Here is a 16,817-nt window from a genome sequence, read left to right on the forward strand (position 1 = left end):
ATTGGATCAAATGATCATAACAATAGTCACAACAATTGCTACACAATCAACTACTGGGTCCTCTCCCCTAATTACAATTTCAGTCATTATAGAAAAGTGGGGCGAAAAAGCAGTCCATAAAAATATGACGTCGAGAAAAAACTTATCAATGAGAACTAAGACTATAGAATGTCTCAAATGTTGAGCGCTTCTACAAGCAGTTATCACATGAACAATGTACAACATAAATTATTTCTAGCCGATATTTTCATTGCATTCATGAACAATGTACAACGTAAATTATTTCTAGCCAATATTTTCATTGCATTGACTATTCATCAATATGGTACCACATAGTCATTGCAAAAAGTTTAATTATTTATATTGGAAAAAAAGTATATATAAATCAATAGGATTGTAATTGTGAGTTAATGTTATTTCTACTTTATGTTTCACCGGTCATTTGAATTTAGCTTGGACAACACTAAAATATGTATTATTGTATTGAATTTTTTTTAACTTGCTAAAATTATTTGTTTTTTATGTGACATGTCTAATACTAAAATTTGAAGGCATGTAGGATGACTTTATTATCTGTTTGAGAGAGAGAGAGAGAGAGAGAGAGAGAGAGAGAGAGAGAGAGAGAGAGAGAGAGAGAGAGAGAGAGAGAGAGATGTGTAACAAAATATTTATTTTAAATTATTATAAGTATTAAGCTAATTTTTTTTTTTTTTTTTAAATTGTATATTTAGTAAATAAAACTAGTAAAAAGTTTTTGTGTTTTAATTTACATTCATTATTAAAATATATATTTATGTAAAAACTAATAACAAATAATCAATCTTTTTAACAATATAGATAATATCAAATTTTACATATATAATATAAATAATAAATGATATTTGCATACCTTAATAAATGGACTTTAAATAAAATAATATAACAAAATCAATTAGGATCAAGGTTGGGGTTAAGGTATATATCATAACTATTGTTATCATCAAGGTTAAAAATCAAGGTTTTCCCTAGTTTAATTAATATAATATAGTCAATTAGGATTAAAGCTAGGATTAAGGTATATATCATAATTATTGTTTACCATTACCATTTGAAGTTTATCAGAGTTTGAGTTTTAAGTAAGATTAATAGTTAAGGTTAGAGTAAGATAAGAGTTTAGGTTTGTACCATGATTAGGGTTAGGTTTAGGGTTACAATTTTAATTAGGATTAAAGGATTTCATATTCAAATATATATTTTGTACATAGGGATGTGGCTATCCTCCATCCAAACTGTACAGTTGACCAATTTTCAAAAGCTCAGAAACATCATGGATTTTTCTGGAAATTTCGGTATTTGATCTTCATGATCTACAAAGTTTGTAGCCGAAAACAACAAAATTTTGAAAAGATCGAAAACATCATGGATTTTTCTTAAAATTTCAATGTTCGATCTTTATGATTTGTATAGTTTATAGTCGAAAACAATAAAAAATGTGGGAGCGGTCCCTTTTGGTCAATGACCACTCCCCAACACACCTTTCGTACACCTTCCATACCCTAGAAAATCAAATCCTTCCCTTGCTTCGTACAACACCCAGCAAAGACCACTGGTCAATCCGTTGCAACTGCTGCCCTATGTGGTGAGCAAGGTTTTCATGGGGATAGGTGAGTGTTTGGTAGGAGGCACGTGGGATAAGGGTAGTTATGTAGAAAATTAGTAAGGGTATCGACTAGGAGTATGTTGTGAAAAAGGTGTGAGTTAGGAGGTCAGTAGTTTACATAGGATATTTGTTAGTTATAAATTGGGTATTAGTAATGTTGAATATATTTAGATGCAAGTTAGTGATTAGATGGTAGATGGTAGATAATGTTCATAGGTAGTCAATGATTAATAGATATAATTTAGTAGATCTTATAAATAATTTAGTTAGTGCTAAAAATAAGGTTGTTACTTAGTTAATGTTTAGGATGAGTAGTAAGTGATAATGGATAGTAAATAAATTCAATAGAGTTATTAGTAACATATGAAATTAAATTAGATAGTGGTTATTAAGATTTATGTTCTTAGGTTTATAATTTGGATAATGGAAATTGCAGAGTAGATTAATAGAAAATTTGTAAGTGTTAATAAGTGACTATTAAGGGAAATTCTTAGAGATTGTTAAGGAGTAGTTATTAGGAGTTAGTAAGTGGTTTGATAGGTGAGCATATAAATAAATTAGCAGATTAGAAATCATTGAAAGTTGTAAGTTAATAGCATGCATAAGTTGTGATATTGCTATCAAGATTTAACTGTGTGAATTTGAGTCAAACTCATTGACCCAAAGCTTGCAAATGGGGTTGCAAGCTAGGTTTAACCATGGGGAAACTCCATAGTTAAGCGCACTCAGGCTAGAGTAGTACTGGGATGGGTGACCTCCCAAGAAGTTTAGGTGCTTCACCCCTGTGAGCATCACCTAGATCCAGTTAGTGCTAAGTGTTTCATTTATTCTCATGAGAGATGGATTCATGTTGAATCACTACTCATGAAACATGGGTCAATAAGTTTGACTCAAAATCACACATTTAAATCCTAATAGCAATATCACAATTTGACTTGCTGTGGAAATCATCTCCTACTTATCATCATGTATAAGGTTTGTAGATGGTAGGAAACATTCAATAGTTAAGTAAGATAACATTTAATTAATAGGTGAATTAACTAGTGTATGGAAGTTAGTAGATTGTTAAATTATAACATGGGTTTAGGGTGAGATGGCTTAACTTTTTAGTTGTTATTACTCTACTATCACCATGGGTGTTAAGTATTGTTGTGAGAGTATTGTGGTCAGTATATGTGTTAGATATTTTTAATGCAATATATTGTATAAATTAATATTAGTTACTAATGTAGGCAATATTCAAATGGGAAATGACTGACAATGTTGTGTGTGTGTGTGTGTGTGTGTGTGTGTGTGTGTGTGTGTGTGTGTGTGTGTGTGTAAAGAGGCAAAACAAGTATGTACAAAATAATCATTTAAGTAAATTTTGCACTCCAGGTATGAATAACAAAATGGAAATGTAGTAGTTATATGATGCGACCTAATATGTAAAATGATATAGATATGTGGTATAGTATTAAGTGAAATTAAATGGAATTGAAGCAAATATGGATTCAACTCATGAACCTACATTAACTAAGGACTATGTGTGCCATCTTTATAAATGCATTATGACTGATCCCATCTAATTATTTATGTTATGATATTAGAGCATTGAATGGAACGAATCAGCTGACAATGACACCAAGCTAGAATCAGATATTCAATCAAACTACATGCACACAAAACATAATTATTTCACCCACGATACCTGAGACCTAGTTGGATATGTTAATGCAAACTGAAAACTGTTTACTATAATATCCTATGAGAAACCAACCTATTAAAGGGTTCAATTTCAATTAAGTGATTGAAGTATGTATCACCCTTATGAACATAACCATTACTGGAATACCCAAAGTGGATGACTCTTGAATACATAAGTATTTGATAACTTAGTTGCATCAAGTAAGAGTCAATATGTGATTCCTTAAGTTAGCTTTAAAGAAAATAAAATATTGTAGTTGTATTTTGCCCTAAATTTTGGGCATGACACTTTTCTTTTTACGATTGAATCTCTTCGATTAAGAGCCAAGGACTAAGAGGTATCCATTTTGCTAAATTCGTCAGGGGCACAATCTTGACCTCATCCTCTTTTGATGTTGGAGCCTTACACTCAACAAGACATGATCCTTTCAACTTCACCAATTGACCAAGAGCCCTATAATTGTTTCTAATATTTTTATATTATTACATATTTAATATAAGAGTCAAGACATCCTCGATATGAAGTATGATGGATGGCCAGTGGCTACATGACAACTTATAGAACAACTCATATGCCCCACTAGCCAATGTTAAATAATAAAAATCTTCCATAGCCAATGTTAAATAGTAGAATCTTTGGCAAGGTGCATTGAATTAAGGTATTGCACCTTAATTCAATGCACCTTGGACAGCGCGAACGCAGGTTTGAATTAAATAAACACGGCTTAAATAAAAAAAGCACTAGCGTAGATGTGTTTCAAGCAAACGGAAGCAATCAGGAAAGTGGGACATTTAAGTCTCGATTGGCTGCTTTGACTGGCATTTTCAAATTGACCAAGTATTGAAGTTCTTGGACTGCTCGCTGCTCGAGTTAATCCGGCGTGAGGAGTAGAAGGAATGGCAAGCGACATATATAGAGGCGGCCACAATGAGTCTTCAAGCCATTGTGTTTCAGTATTAAAAAAATGGATTGCAGCAGGCAAAAGACACGACATGAACTAATTTGGATGCTCATGTGGGTGGGCTTGGCACTGTCTTTCACAGTAACCAGCTCATTGCCCATTTACAACACCTCACTTTCTTCTCACGCCTCTGCCTTACATGCCGATGATGCCCCAAGTATAATGCTCTCTGTTGTGAAAGGCCGTATGCTGCTCGACAAGGGCGATGAAGATGTTTTTGAGAAGAGAGACGTGGAATCCCTACTCTCTTTCAAAGATGGCATTACTGCAGACCCAATGCACTGCCTTTCCAACTGGACTTCCACCAATTCGGGAAATGTGTGCTCGTGGAATGGCGTTTGGTGCAGAAAGAATACCAAGCGAGTCGTGGCCATCATTCTGCCTCAATTGGGATTGGAAGGTACTATTTCACCCTTCATAGGGAACCTTTCTTTACTAGGAGTTCTCAATCTTTCTGATAATTCGTTGAGGGGAAGCATTCCACCTCAGATTGGCCAATTGAAGGCGTTGAGACTACTGGACCTGAAATCAAATAGGCTGGTGGGTTCCATCCCCACATTTCTTGCCAATTGCACGCACATCCAGTGGATCAGACTTTCAGTCAACAATTTGACAGGGAGCATACCAAAAGAATTCGGTCGCCTGGGCAACTTACAGCATCTCCGCTTGTCCTTCAATCATCTAAGCGGGAGCATTCCAAATGCTCTAGGGAAGTGCACGTCTCTACTTGATTTGGTCCTCGGCTATAACAGTCTCACAGGTACCATCCCTCCTCTCAGTAATTGCTCTGCTTTATCCGTCATTGATATCCCAAACAATTTCTTGACTGGTGGCATCCCCTCTGAGCTGGGGATGTTGAAGAAATTGCAATGGCTTCGCCTGCAATCAAACAGGTTGGGGTCTCGAATCCCAGCAGCTCTGGGTAATTGTTCATCACTTGAGCGGTTGGTTCTTGGGGATAACTCACGGATAGGCGATATTCCAGCCGATCTAGGGAAATTGAAACAGCTTAGAACTCTTTCCTTACTCAATAACAATTTTTCAGGGACAATCCCACAACTCATTTTCAATCTCACCCACCTAACTTACTTAAATTTGGGTGTAAACAATTACGTGGGAGCCATTTCCGATGGCATTGGAAATCTGAGAGAGTTAAACTTTCTAAATCTGGGCACAAATAGTCTAACAGGCACCATACCGCAAGTAATAACTCGACTGACCAAGCTTGAAGCACTTTACTTGGGTACCAATCAATTGACAGGGCCAGTTCCAGAGGGTATAGAAAGCCTCCAAGAATTAAAAACTTTGAGTTTGCATTTCAACAATCTGACGGGCATGATACCCGAGTCCATTGGGAAGCTCAGGAATCTTACCAGGGTGCTGCTCGAGAGCAATAACTTTTCTGGGAGTATTCCTGAATCTATCAGTGCTTTGGTATCGTTGGAGGATTTAGATATGTCGGACAACTATTTGTCGGGAAGAATTCCTCCCACAATTAGCAACTGCACATCTTTAAGGAGGCTAAAGTTGTCGCAGAATTCATTTCACGGAAATCTGTATCTGAACTTTTCTTCTTCTTTACAAGTTTTCTCTGCACACTCCAATAGTTTCTCCGGGACTCTGCCTGCATCATTGGCCAACTCCATAGATCTTCAGCTGTTGGATCTCAGAAACAATCATTTGGGAGGTGACCTTCCTTTGTATCTGACGACTTTTCAGAAATTGAGAGTCTTGAGCCTCGGGTATAATGAGCTTCATGGTCGTCTTCCTCCGTCCATGGAAAACCTCACGAATCTGCAGGTGCTAGATTTATCCAACAACAAGTTTGATGGAGGAATACCCACTAATCTTGGCAGTCTCCAGGGATTCGGAAAGTTGGGAGACCCAAAACTGAGTGGAAACACACTGTATGAGGACTTACCCATTGTAATGAAAGGAACAGAGTACAAGGTGGAATATGTACTGACATCAAATACCATACTTGATTTGTCATGTAACAATCTCAGCGGAAAGATTCCAGAAAGCGTGGGGAATATGAGCAGCATGAGATTGCTGAATCTGTCTGGAAACCATTTGGAAGGTGAGATTCCAGGTTCCCTTGGGCGGATATCAACTCTGGAGCAGTTAGATTTGTCTGAAAACAAGCTGGAGGGGAGAATTCCCGAGGATCTGTCTCTCTTGACCAAGCTGGCCTCGTTGAATCTATCTTCCAACAGGCTTTGTGGACGGATACCAAAAGGAACGCAGCTACAGACATTCGACGCCACTTCATTCCAGAAGAACCTTCCGTGCTTGTGCGGGGAACCTCTAGAGATTTGCAGCCCCAAGAATAAAACTCCTCCTCTACTCCCATCGACATCGACAGAGGGTGCAGGCAAATCAATATGGGATATAGTAGATGAAAGAGTCTCCATGATTGCTGTGGGGATGGGCTTCGGGATCGCGTTTGGTGGAACAATAACAGGGATTGTATGGGGGAACAATATCAGACTTTGGTATAGCATGAGGTCCCTCAAAATCAGAGCTTTGTATGTAGTTGTGGATTCTAAAACATGTAGCTCGAGTTTGAAGTACCGCCCTCGTTTTCCATTTCACTCATCCACGTCCACATCTACATCTGCCGTCACTGCCTAGACGCTGTTCCGTCTATTCTTCAGTTTCCTACTAAATAATTAAAGATAAAAAGAGTACAATAAAGCATGGGAAGAGCCGAAAGTTTACTGTTTACCTCCGTCAGTCTGTTTGGTCAGTCTATTTGCACTGAGTCGTACTATGCCCATAACATTTTTATTGCTGCAATGCAATGACAAGAAGTGTTAATAAAAATACATGAACTCTTAAACAAATATGAGAAGAGTTCTAGAAAATTTCTTTTCCGTTGTCTTTTCTTTAAATTTTATAGAAAAAATTATGTGAGCTTTATTTAATTTCATTGTTTTCAAAAAAGAAATTAAAACTTTTTTGTTATTGAAATTATAAAAATTTGTATATTATTTTATATTAATAAAATTATTTTATTTTATTTATTTAAGAAATAAGGTTCAATTTTTTAAATGTAATATTAAGCTACAATCTAACTAAAGAGAATCACGTTAATGTTTTTGAATTGTTATTAATTTTAATTGTTGTTAATTTTGTATGAAATTTGTTCAACATTAGAAGTTATTTCAATTTATTAAAGTGTTTTAAATTTAAACATCTATTTTTTTTAAAACAAATTACAATAGAAAAATAATTTTATAAAGCTTTGAAAAATAATTAATTCAACTCTGCTTGTTTATGAATCAACATTTTTTTTACAAAATAATTTTATCCAAGACAATTTATTTTTTTAATACTATGTAATCTTTCTTTAAAGATTTTTCTAATATTATATAATATATTTATTTTACTTTGTTAAATTAATAATTTTTAATAGCGCATAATATTTTTTTAGTGTATTTCACAGTATAAATATTTAAAATAAAAGAAAATTATTATATATAATAAAATAAGTAATTTTATTTATATAAAAAATATATACTCAATATTATTTAGAGTTAATCAAATAATATTTAAATTTAAAAAAAAAAACTTGAACTATTAAATAAAATAAAGATTTTATATAATTTTTTAAATAAAAGTGTAAGAAAAAAAAAATCACAATCTTATGTTCTTATAATTGACTTCTATTATGAAAATTGTGCACACCTTTCATAAGAAAGATCTATTATAATAAAAAATGATATAATTAATAACTCTTTTAAAACTTGATAAAATTTATTCTATCCTAAATTCTTATAAAATTTACATTTCTTATAAAATTTACATATGTTTAGATCTGAAACATTTTTAAATGCTAATAAATTATTTTGAAAAACTTGAATAAGCTGAAATAACTTCAAATTAATGTTAATGAAATTGCATACAAAATTTAAGATGGATGAAATTAATAACAATTCAATAACATAAAACTAATTCTCACAAATTAAAATAATTTTTTAAAAATAAAACTTAAAGAATTAAATTAAATTAAGCTATTGTATTATTTTTTACAATAAAAATAGATAATAAGTTGTTGAAATTGTAGATATGTCAAGTTTTTTACAATATTCACATTTGTTTTTGTTCATTTACTTTGTGTTGTCTAGAGGAGTGCTAGGTTCAGGCATGTTGAACCAGTACAACGCCTATTACAAGATTTGTATTGGGTGGAATGTACAATTGGTTGGGTCTATGTTGGTACCACGTCTTCAACAATTATGCTAAGTGGTTCATGTAAAGGGAAGGCCAAATATGTGTCGTTTGAGCCCCATCTTTGTACAATCTATTGGTTCCATAGGGTGTTGGAGTTGACTGCAAATTGTAGTTCTATAGGGTGTTGGAGTAGGTTGCAAACTGTGGATGGTAGATACATATGTGGTAGTGCAGGTCTTGTAGACCAATAGTATTGGCCTATGGCATGTGAAGCATCTTTTCAAGCCACAATTGTCTTGTTCCTTGTTAGAGAATGGTGTTGATATTGACATAGGTTGCAACCATATTTCACTTGGTATATGGTGTATTTTCGGTTGAGTGCACATTGTACAGGTTTTTATTGGCATGGTTTTATATGTTATTAGTCTTTTTTTTGGTATAAGTAGCATTTTGTTATTATTCCAGCAAATATTTCTTCTTGCTGGAGGTTGTGGAGGTTCATCTATTTGAAGAATTCATTAATCACAAGTGTCCTTATGTGTTTGAAGAAGTCACTGGTCACAAGTGTCCTTACATGTTACAAATATTTGTATAATAGAACAAGGTGAGCAGTTAGTTGTAGTAGAGGAAAACTATACGATAATATAGTAGTATAATAATGGAAATGTAGGTTTACATTAAACGGGAGTGAATCAATTACCACAAAAACAAATTCACAGATCCCTTAGATGTCTTAAATAACTAGTTGCTGTTGTCACTTGGTAGCTACACAGAAAAATGCTATAACTTGGTAGATGAACTGTGAATTAACTTATTACTTATCTTTAAGCATTCACAATTAACATGCATGCAAAAGTAAATAACATGAACACAAGAGACACCAAATTTAACATGAAAACCCAATATGGGAAAAACCACCAAGTAACTAGCTACCAATTTTCACTCTTTTGAAGTGAGCCCTGTTAGGAGCCAACCCTATTAAAGGTTACAAAACACACTGTTAGGTGTGACCCTATTAGAGGTTTTAATCACCCTGGTAGGAGTGGCCTTGCTAGAGGATTTAGAACAATTCAAGAGAACTGTCCACCTTGTTAGAGGATTTACAAAATGGCTATTAGACAAACTCTATTAAAAGATTTAGGAATCACTACTACAATAGTGAGAACGTAACAATAAGTGACCTGAATGAGATGCAACTAAAATTTGCTTATGCAGATCTTTGCTTTTCTTCAATAGATCCTCACTAATCGAATACAGCTCTGCTTCTCCTCAAGAATATATGATCTTTCTTCAAAATTTTCTTACACTTCCTCTTCACACAATGAACTCATTTGCATGTTCATTCAATAAAATTAGAATCCACAACTTGACCTTTTATTTATACATTTCAAATTGTCAAGTTGGCTCATTTACAAGTTACATTTACCAATAAATCATACATCAGTTGGCTACAAATATTACATTATACAAATAAAATTTATTTCCCAAAACAATGAAATCCATCATTGGCTAACCCTGCTCTATAAACACTACTCTAGAAAATGATTTCTAGTGTTAACCAAGTGAGGCTCGATAAACACTACAGACTCTACAAAATTCTTTGGAGACCGAGTGAACTCGGTAAGAGCTAACTTTCCTTCGCTGATCTTGCTAGCTCGGTAGAAATTAATTTCTGCCACTGAAACCATCAACGCTTGAGTGAGCTCAATAGAAACTATCTTCATAGTGTAACCTCTAGAAATGCTCGGTAGACTCTGTAATCCACTTTGCTAACCTTCTAAGCTTGGTAGACTCTATCTTTTGCTTTGCTAACCAACTAAGCTTGATAGACTCTGACTGATAACTGATATGACATTTGTGTAACATCAAATGCAACACAGAATTGAATAATTATATCCAACAATCTCCCTCTTTGGCATTGATGGCAACACAACATGTCATAGCAAAATGAAATTTGAAAACAAGTCTTTTTCTGAATGTTTCTCCCTCTTACATTTCATTTCACAAACTCCTCAAATATAGTAATCTCCCTCTATGAAGGAATTACATAGCTTCTATACAAACATCAAACTTCTTCAAAAATAGATTCAAATTTCAAAAAGATATGACAATAAACTCTCCCTCTTTGACAACACATGCCAAAGACAACACAAACCAAATGAATAGCAATGTACCTTATGTATAGATTCATATGCAATATTTCCATGATTATTATGCAACAACTAAAAGATCTTCAACTTGATACCTATTGATGCATCGCTAAAATTTCATTTTAGTGAGCTTCGGATAGGGGAATGACCCCTAACTTACTTCTTAGATATAAAAATGCATCCTTAGGTAAAGGCTTTGTAAATATGTCAACAATTTGTTCCTTTGTATGAAAATATTTCAATCTGATCTCCTTATCCTGCACCAATTCTCTGACAAAGTGATACTTTATTGCAATGTGTTTGGTCTTTGAATCATCACTGGATTTTTGGATATGTTAATTGCACTTTTATTGTCACAAAACATAACAACAAGTTCTTTGATTTCTTCCTTCATACCTTCTAATAACTGTTTGAACCAAATAATATTAGAATAGTTTACTGCTGCTACAACATACTCTGCTTCTATTGTGGATTGGAATGTACAATTTTGCTTTTTAATTGTCCAAGAAACCAACCTCTTTCCAAGAAAGAAAGCTCCTCCACCTGTACTCTTTCTGTCATCAATGTTTCTTTCCCAATCTACATCAGTAAACACTTTCAAATCCAAATTACCTCCAAATTTGTACCATAATCCATAATCTTCAGTTCCTTTCAAATATCTCATGATTCTTTTGATTTCCATCATGTGATTTTCTCTTGGTTTTGTTGAAAATCTTGCTACAATACCAATTGCAAGGGCAATATAACTTTCCAATCATAGATCTATATAATGTTTGATCTACCTCCTTTGATTCATCATCCTTGGTAAGTTTCAATCTAGTACACATATGAGTCCCAATTGGTTTGCAGTCTTCCATACCAAACATTTTTAGTATCTCCTTGATGTATTTAGATTGAGTGATGTAGATGCCATTCTTACTTTGCTGAATCTGAAGACCAACAAAGAATTTGATCTCACCAAACATTGACATTTCAAATTCTTTGTTCATTTGCTCTAAAAATTCTTTGCAAAAATCATTATTTCCTATGAATGAAGTATCATCCACAAATATTTCTACCAAACTAATCTTATTATCTGGTCCTTCCTTGATATACAAGCTACTTCTATCATTAGTTTTTTGAAAACCAATCTAAATAAGATAGTTATGCAATCTTTTATACCATGCTCTAGGGGCTTGTTTCAGACCATGTCCTTCTTTTCTAGATCAACAAAACCTTTAGGCTACTCAATGTACACTTCCTCATCCAATATACCATTGAAAAATGCTGACTTGACATCCATTTGATAAACCTTAAATCTTTTGTATGCAACTAGGGTCCTGACACCTTCCAATCTTGCAAAAGGAGCAAAAGTCTCTCCATAGTCTATTCCTTCTTCTTGAGAGTATCCTTTGCATACCAGTCTAGCTTTGTTCCATGACACCTTACCATCTTCATGTAGCTTATTTCTGAATACCCACTTTTTTCCAATCACATTTTTGTCTTTAGACCTGGGTACAAGAGTCCATGTTTTGTTTCTCTCTATCTGCTCTATCTCTTCATTCATAGCCTCAATCTAACTTTCATTTTCTAATGCATCTTTGATACTTGCAGGTTCAAAATCAGCAAGTAAACAAGTACCTTTCAACTTACTTTTTGTCATGGTTCCTTCAGATTTATTTTCAATGATCTGATCTAGTATATGATGTCTCTTGACATACTTAGCTAATATAGGTTCCTTGCCTTTTGAATGCTTTGCATTCTCATCCTTTTGTACTTCAACTTCAGGTTCTGGCTATTCTGTCTACTACTCAGGTCCTTTAGACTCACTAAGAATTGGCTTGGTAGCATTAGAATGTGACTCAAGTTCTTGTAGCTTAGTTTGAACTTCCTACAACTTGGTTACTAAAGACTCAGGAGTAGAAGATTCTTGATTGATGGGTGTGTTTGGCATTGTGTCAAGTTCAATGAAAACAAATCTCCTATAGTCTTCTAGTTTCCTTTGGCTTGCTTCTTCAGTTCTTTCTACAAACTCATCAACTTTCACATGTGCACTCTCTATGACTTTGTGAGTAGACAAATTCAAACATCTATATGCTTTACTTTTGCAATAATATCCCAAAAATATTCCTTCATTGTGCCCTTCACATCAAATTTAGCTTTTCTAGATTCTTTCAAAATGTAACATTTGCTTCTAAATACTTTTAGGTAACTTACATTGGGTTTATAGCCATACCATAACTCATAGGAGGTTTTGAATGAGTCCTTCTTCAGTTGTACTTAGTTTAAGGTATGAACTGCAATGCTGATAGCTTCCTTCCAGTATTTGATAGTTATGCTCTTTTCAATCATTAGGATTCTTACACAGTCCATGATAGATTTGTTCCTTCTTTTAGCCATTCCATTTTGCTCAAGAGTTCCAAGGGCTGATATTTGTCTTTTGATTCCCCTTTCAATGCAAAAGTTATTGAATTCATGGGAGATGAATTCACCACCTTTATTTGATATCAAACAATTTTGTCTTTTGCCTATTTCCTTCTCAACTTTGGCCAAATATCATTTGAACTTTTCAAATGCTTCTAATTTCTCTCTTAGGTACATGATAGTCATCATTCTTGAATAATCATCTACAAAAAGAATGAAAAACTTTTCACCAATATAGCTTTCAATTCCAATAGGTCCACACAAATCAATATGCACACTTTCTAAAACTTCTTCAAACTGATAGTTCTTATTTTTAAAACTAGTCTTTCCCATCTTGCCAATTTGATAATTCTTACATAGATCAACCTTAGGTATCTTTATGTTAGGAATGCCTCTTACTTTCTTGAATTTACTTATTTTTACCAAGTTATCAAAGTTCACATGACACAACCTCCTATGCCATAACCAACTTTCTTCAACTTGAGCAATAAAGCATGAACATTCACTAAGTTCAAGATAAAACAAATTAGTTTTTGTTTGAATGCCTGATCCAATCAGTTTTCCTTTGTCATCCAGTAGTCTTCCTTTTCCATGCATGAATTCTTCTTTGAATCCATTATTGAGTAGTTGTGTCACACTCAATAGATTGTGTTAGTCCTTCTACCCAATATGTATCATCACATACAAGCTCTTTGGTTAGTGAGATTCTTCCTCTTCCTTTTATGCAACAAGGTTCATTATTACCAAACCTAAAACTGCCACCATCATAGTCTTCAAAATGTTCAAACTTAGTTTTATCATCAGTCATATGATGAGAGCAACCACTATCTATGATCCATGTATCATTTTTGCTCACATGAGAAATAAGTGCCATTTCCTCATCATTATCAAACTCATCTTTCACAACAATGTAAACAATTTCATCTTCTTCTTTATCATCAAAATCATTAGAATTCTTAGCCATAAAACATGTTTTCTTACCTTTGTCCTTGAATGATTTGAAGTCTTTCTTGCCATTGCACTTGTGACCTTTCTTCTCATCCTTTTTTTTCTTATTTGGGCACCTAGCAACAATATGTCCAATTTCTTCACAATAAAAATAGATTAGAGAAACCTTACTTCTGTATTTCCCTTTGCCTCTAGAATATTTCCTTGCTAGTAGAGCTTCAACCACCTCAAGATCACTATCACAACTTTGTTCTGATTCTTCTTCACTTTTTGATTGATAATCCTTTATCTTCTTGCCTTTCTCCTTGAGTGAAAGCTTGACTTCAAATGCTTATTCAATGCTCTTGGTAGCTTGAACATAGTTGTCATAGTTATCTAGCTCAAATGCAGTCAATCTTCCAACTATGACCTCTAAATTTATCTTATGATTTGCTTCACATCTTCTTTCTTGAATTGCAGAAACTCTGATTGCATAAATGGGAAGTAATGTTCTAAGTACTTTACTTATAACTATTTCCTCCTTAATATCTCCTCTAGAAGCTTTGATTGTACTAACACTTGCTTTGACTCTTTCAACATATTTTGCAATGTTTTCATCCTCTCATCCTCATCTGATCAAATTAACCTCTTAGACTTTCTACTTTGGCTCTTCTAACATTATCATCTCCTCCATAGATATCCTTTAGCTTGTTCCACATTTCAAAGGCAATTTTGCAGTCCTTGATATCATCAAATCCTTCATAGCTTAGGGCTGATGCAATGTCTATCATCATGGTGTTATGAGTCTTCTTCTCAGTAATGTCATTTGCAGATACTGTGCCAATAGGATTTACATATGCTTCATCCAAATCTTTTAGTCCTGTATCTCCAATGGAAGCTAGATGGAGTCTCATGAGACCTTGCCATGCTAAAAAGTTATCCCTGTTAAGCCTTGCTTGGAATTTCCCTCTTGTAAGACATCCTGATCTTTAGCTTCGATCCTTGAAATCCTTCCTGCAAGCACCAAAAGCTCTAATACCAATTTTTGGAATTAGAGATGGAGTAACTAGGGGGCAGGTGGGGGGTGCAGGGTGAATCAATTACCACAAAAAAAAATCCATAGATCCCTTAGATGTCTTAAATAACTGGTTACTACTATCACTTAGTAGCTACACAGAAAAATGATGTAACTCGGTAGATGAACTGTGAATTAACTTATTACTGATCTTTAAGCATTCACAATTAACATGCATGCAAAAGTAAATAACATGAAGATAAGAGACACTAAATTTAATGTCAAAACCCAATATGGAAAAAACCACCAAGTAACTAGCTACCAATTTTCACTCTTTTGAAGTGAGCCCTATTAGAAGCCAACCCTGTTAAAGGTTACAAAACACGCTATTAGGTGTGATCCTGTTAGAGGATTTAATCACCCTGCTAGGAGTGGCCTTGCTAGAAGACTTTAAAACAATTCAAGAGAACTATCCACCTTGTTAGAGGATTTACAAAATGGCTGTTAGACGAACTCTATTAAAAGATTTAGGAATTATTGCTACAATGGTGAGAAAGTAACAATAAGTGACATGCATGAGATGCAACTAAACTTTGCTGATACATATCTCTACTCTGCTTCAATAGATCCTCACTAATCAAATATAGCTCTACTTCTCCCCAAGAATATTTGATCTTTCTTCAAAATTTGCTTACACTTCCTCTTCACAGAATCAACTCATTTGCATGCTCGTTCAATTCAATTAGAATCCACAACTTGACCTTTTATTTATACATTTCAAATTGTCAAGTTGGCTCATTTACAAGTTACATTTACCAGTAAACCATACATTAGTCAACAACAAAAATTGCATTATACAAATAAACTTTATTTCCCAAAACAATGAAATCCTTCATTAGTCGACCCTACTCGGTAAACACTGCTCCAAAAAATGATTTCAAGTGTTAACCAAGTGAAGCTTGGTAAACACTACAGACTCTGCAAAATTCTTTGGAGACCAAGTGAACTCTGTAAGAACTAACTTTCCTTTTCTAACCTTGCTAGCTCGGTAGAAACTGATTTCTACCACAGAAGCCTTTAGCACCCGAGTGAGCTTGGTAGAAACTGTCTTCATAGTGTAACCTTTAGAAATGCTCGATAGACTCTATAATCCACTTTGGTAACCTTCTAAGCTCAGTAGACTCTATCTTTTTCTTTGCTGACCAACTGAGCTCAGTAGACTCTAACTGATAACTAATATGACATTTGTGTAACATCAAAGACAACACACAATTGAATAGTTGTATCCAACATCAAAGAAGTAATATTTAATACACCATACTCTTAACAAGTGAAAATACCTAGTGGGTGTGTAATACCCAAATATCTTTATTATCAGAGATGGGATCATACACAGATAAAAGCTATAATTAAAGGTCAATTGAGGAAAAATGATCTGAGAAAGATGAATATGATGGTGAACCTCTATTTGAGAAAGAGATACTAGTGAAATAAAGAGAATGGTCCAAGTTCAAACTAAAGAAGAATGTTATATAAGTTGTAGGAACAAAAAGAATAAAATCAAAGAGGCATAACATGACTTGTCCACAGACACAACAAAAGGCTCCCCTACAAAAAGATGCAAAACCTTCACAAGAATAACATATAGTTTGTGCATATCAACAACTTAGAGAAAGCAAAATATATCAACTTTAGATACTAACGTACCTTAATAACAATAGGATAACTATACTTCTATTAAGTATTCATCAAAGCTACTGCTACATATGTGGCATTGATTCCTAGACATGTACAATATTCATACATTTTAAGTGGGATCATTTAAATTACAAAGTGAAACCCACATAGAGAATTGTTGT

General features: G+C 34.0%; 1 protein-coding gene and 1 pseudogene across 1 annotated transcript; one reads left to right on the forward strand and one right to left on the reverse strand.

Annotated features, from left to right (window-relative positions):
- The first annotated feature begins 4,290 nt into the window (after positions 1–4,290).
- Positions 4,291–7,161, forward strand: LOC149542564 (uncharacterized). Its single transcript, XM_089796212.1, has one exon. The coding sequence runs from the start codon at positions 4,291–4,293 to the stop codon at positions 6,919–6,921; it is 2,631 nt and encodes an 876-aa protein (XP_089652338.1). The 3' UTR covers positions 6,922–7,161.
- Positions 7,005–16,817, reverse strand: part of LOC149542565 (uncharacterized) — a 35,086-nt pseudogene continuing 25,273 nt past the window's right edge.

Source organism: Cupressus sempervirens, chromosome 8, assembly GCF_028749045.1.
Source record: "Cupressus sempervirens isolate cs-2001-9-10 chromosome 8, ASM2874904v1, whole genome shotgun sequence".
Taxonomy (NCBI): Eukaryota; Viridiplantae; Streptophyta; class Pinopsida; order Cupressales; family Cupressaceae; genus Cupressus; species Cupressus sempervirens.

Excerpts from the sequence above, each read along its gene's own strand:
- LOC149542564 (XM_089796212.1), top strand. The coding sequence starts at position 4,291 with ATGGATTGCAGCAGGCAAAAGACACGACATGAACTAATTTGGATGCTC.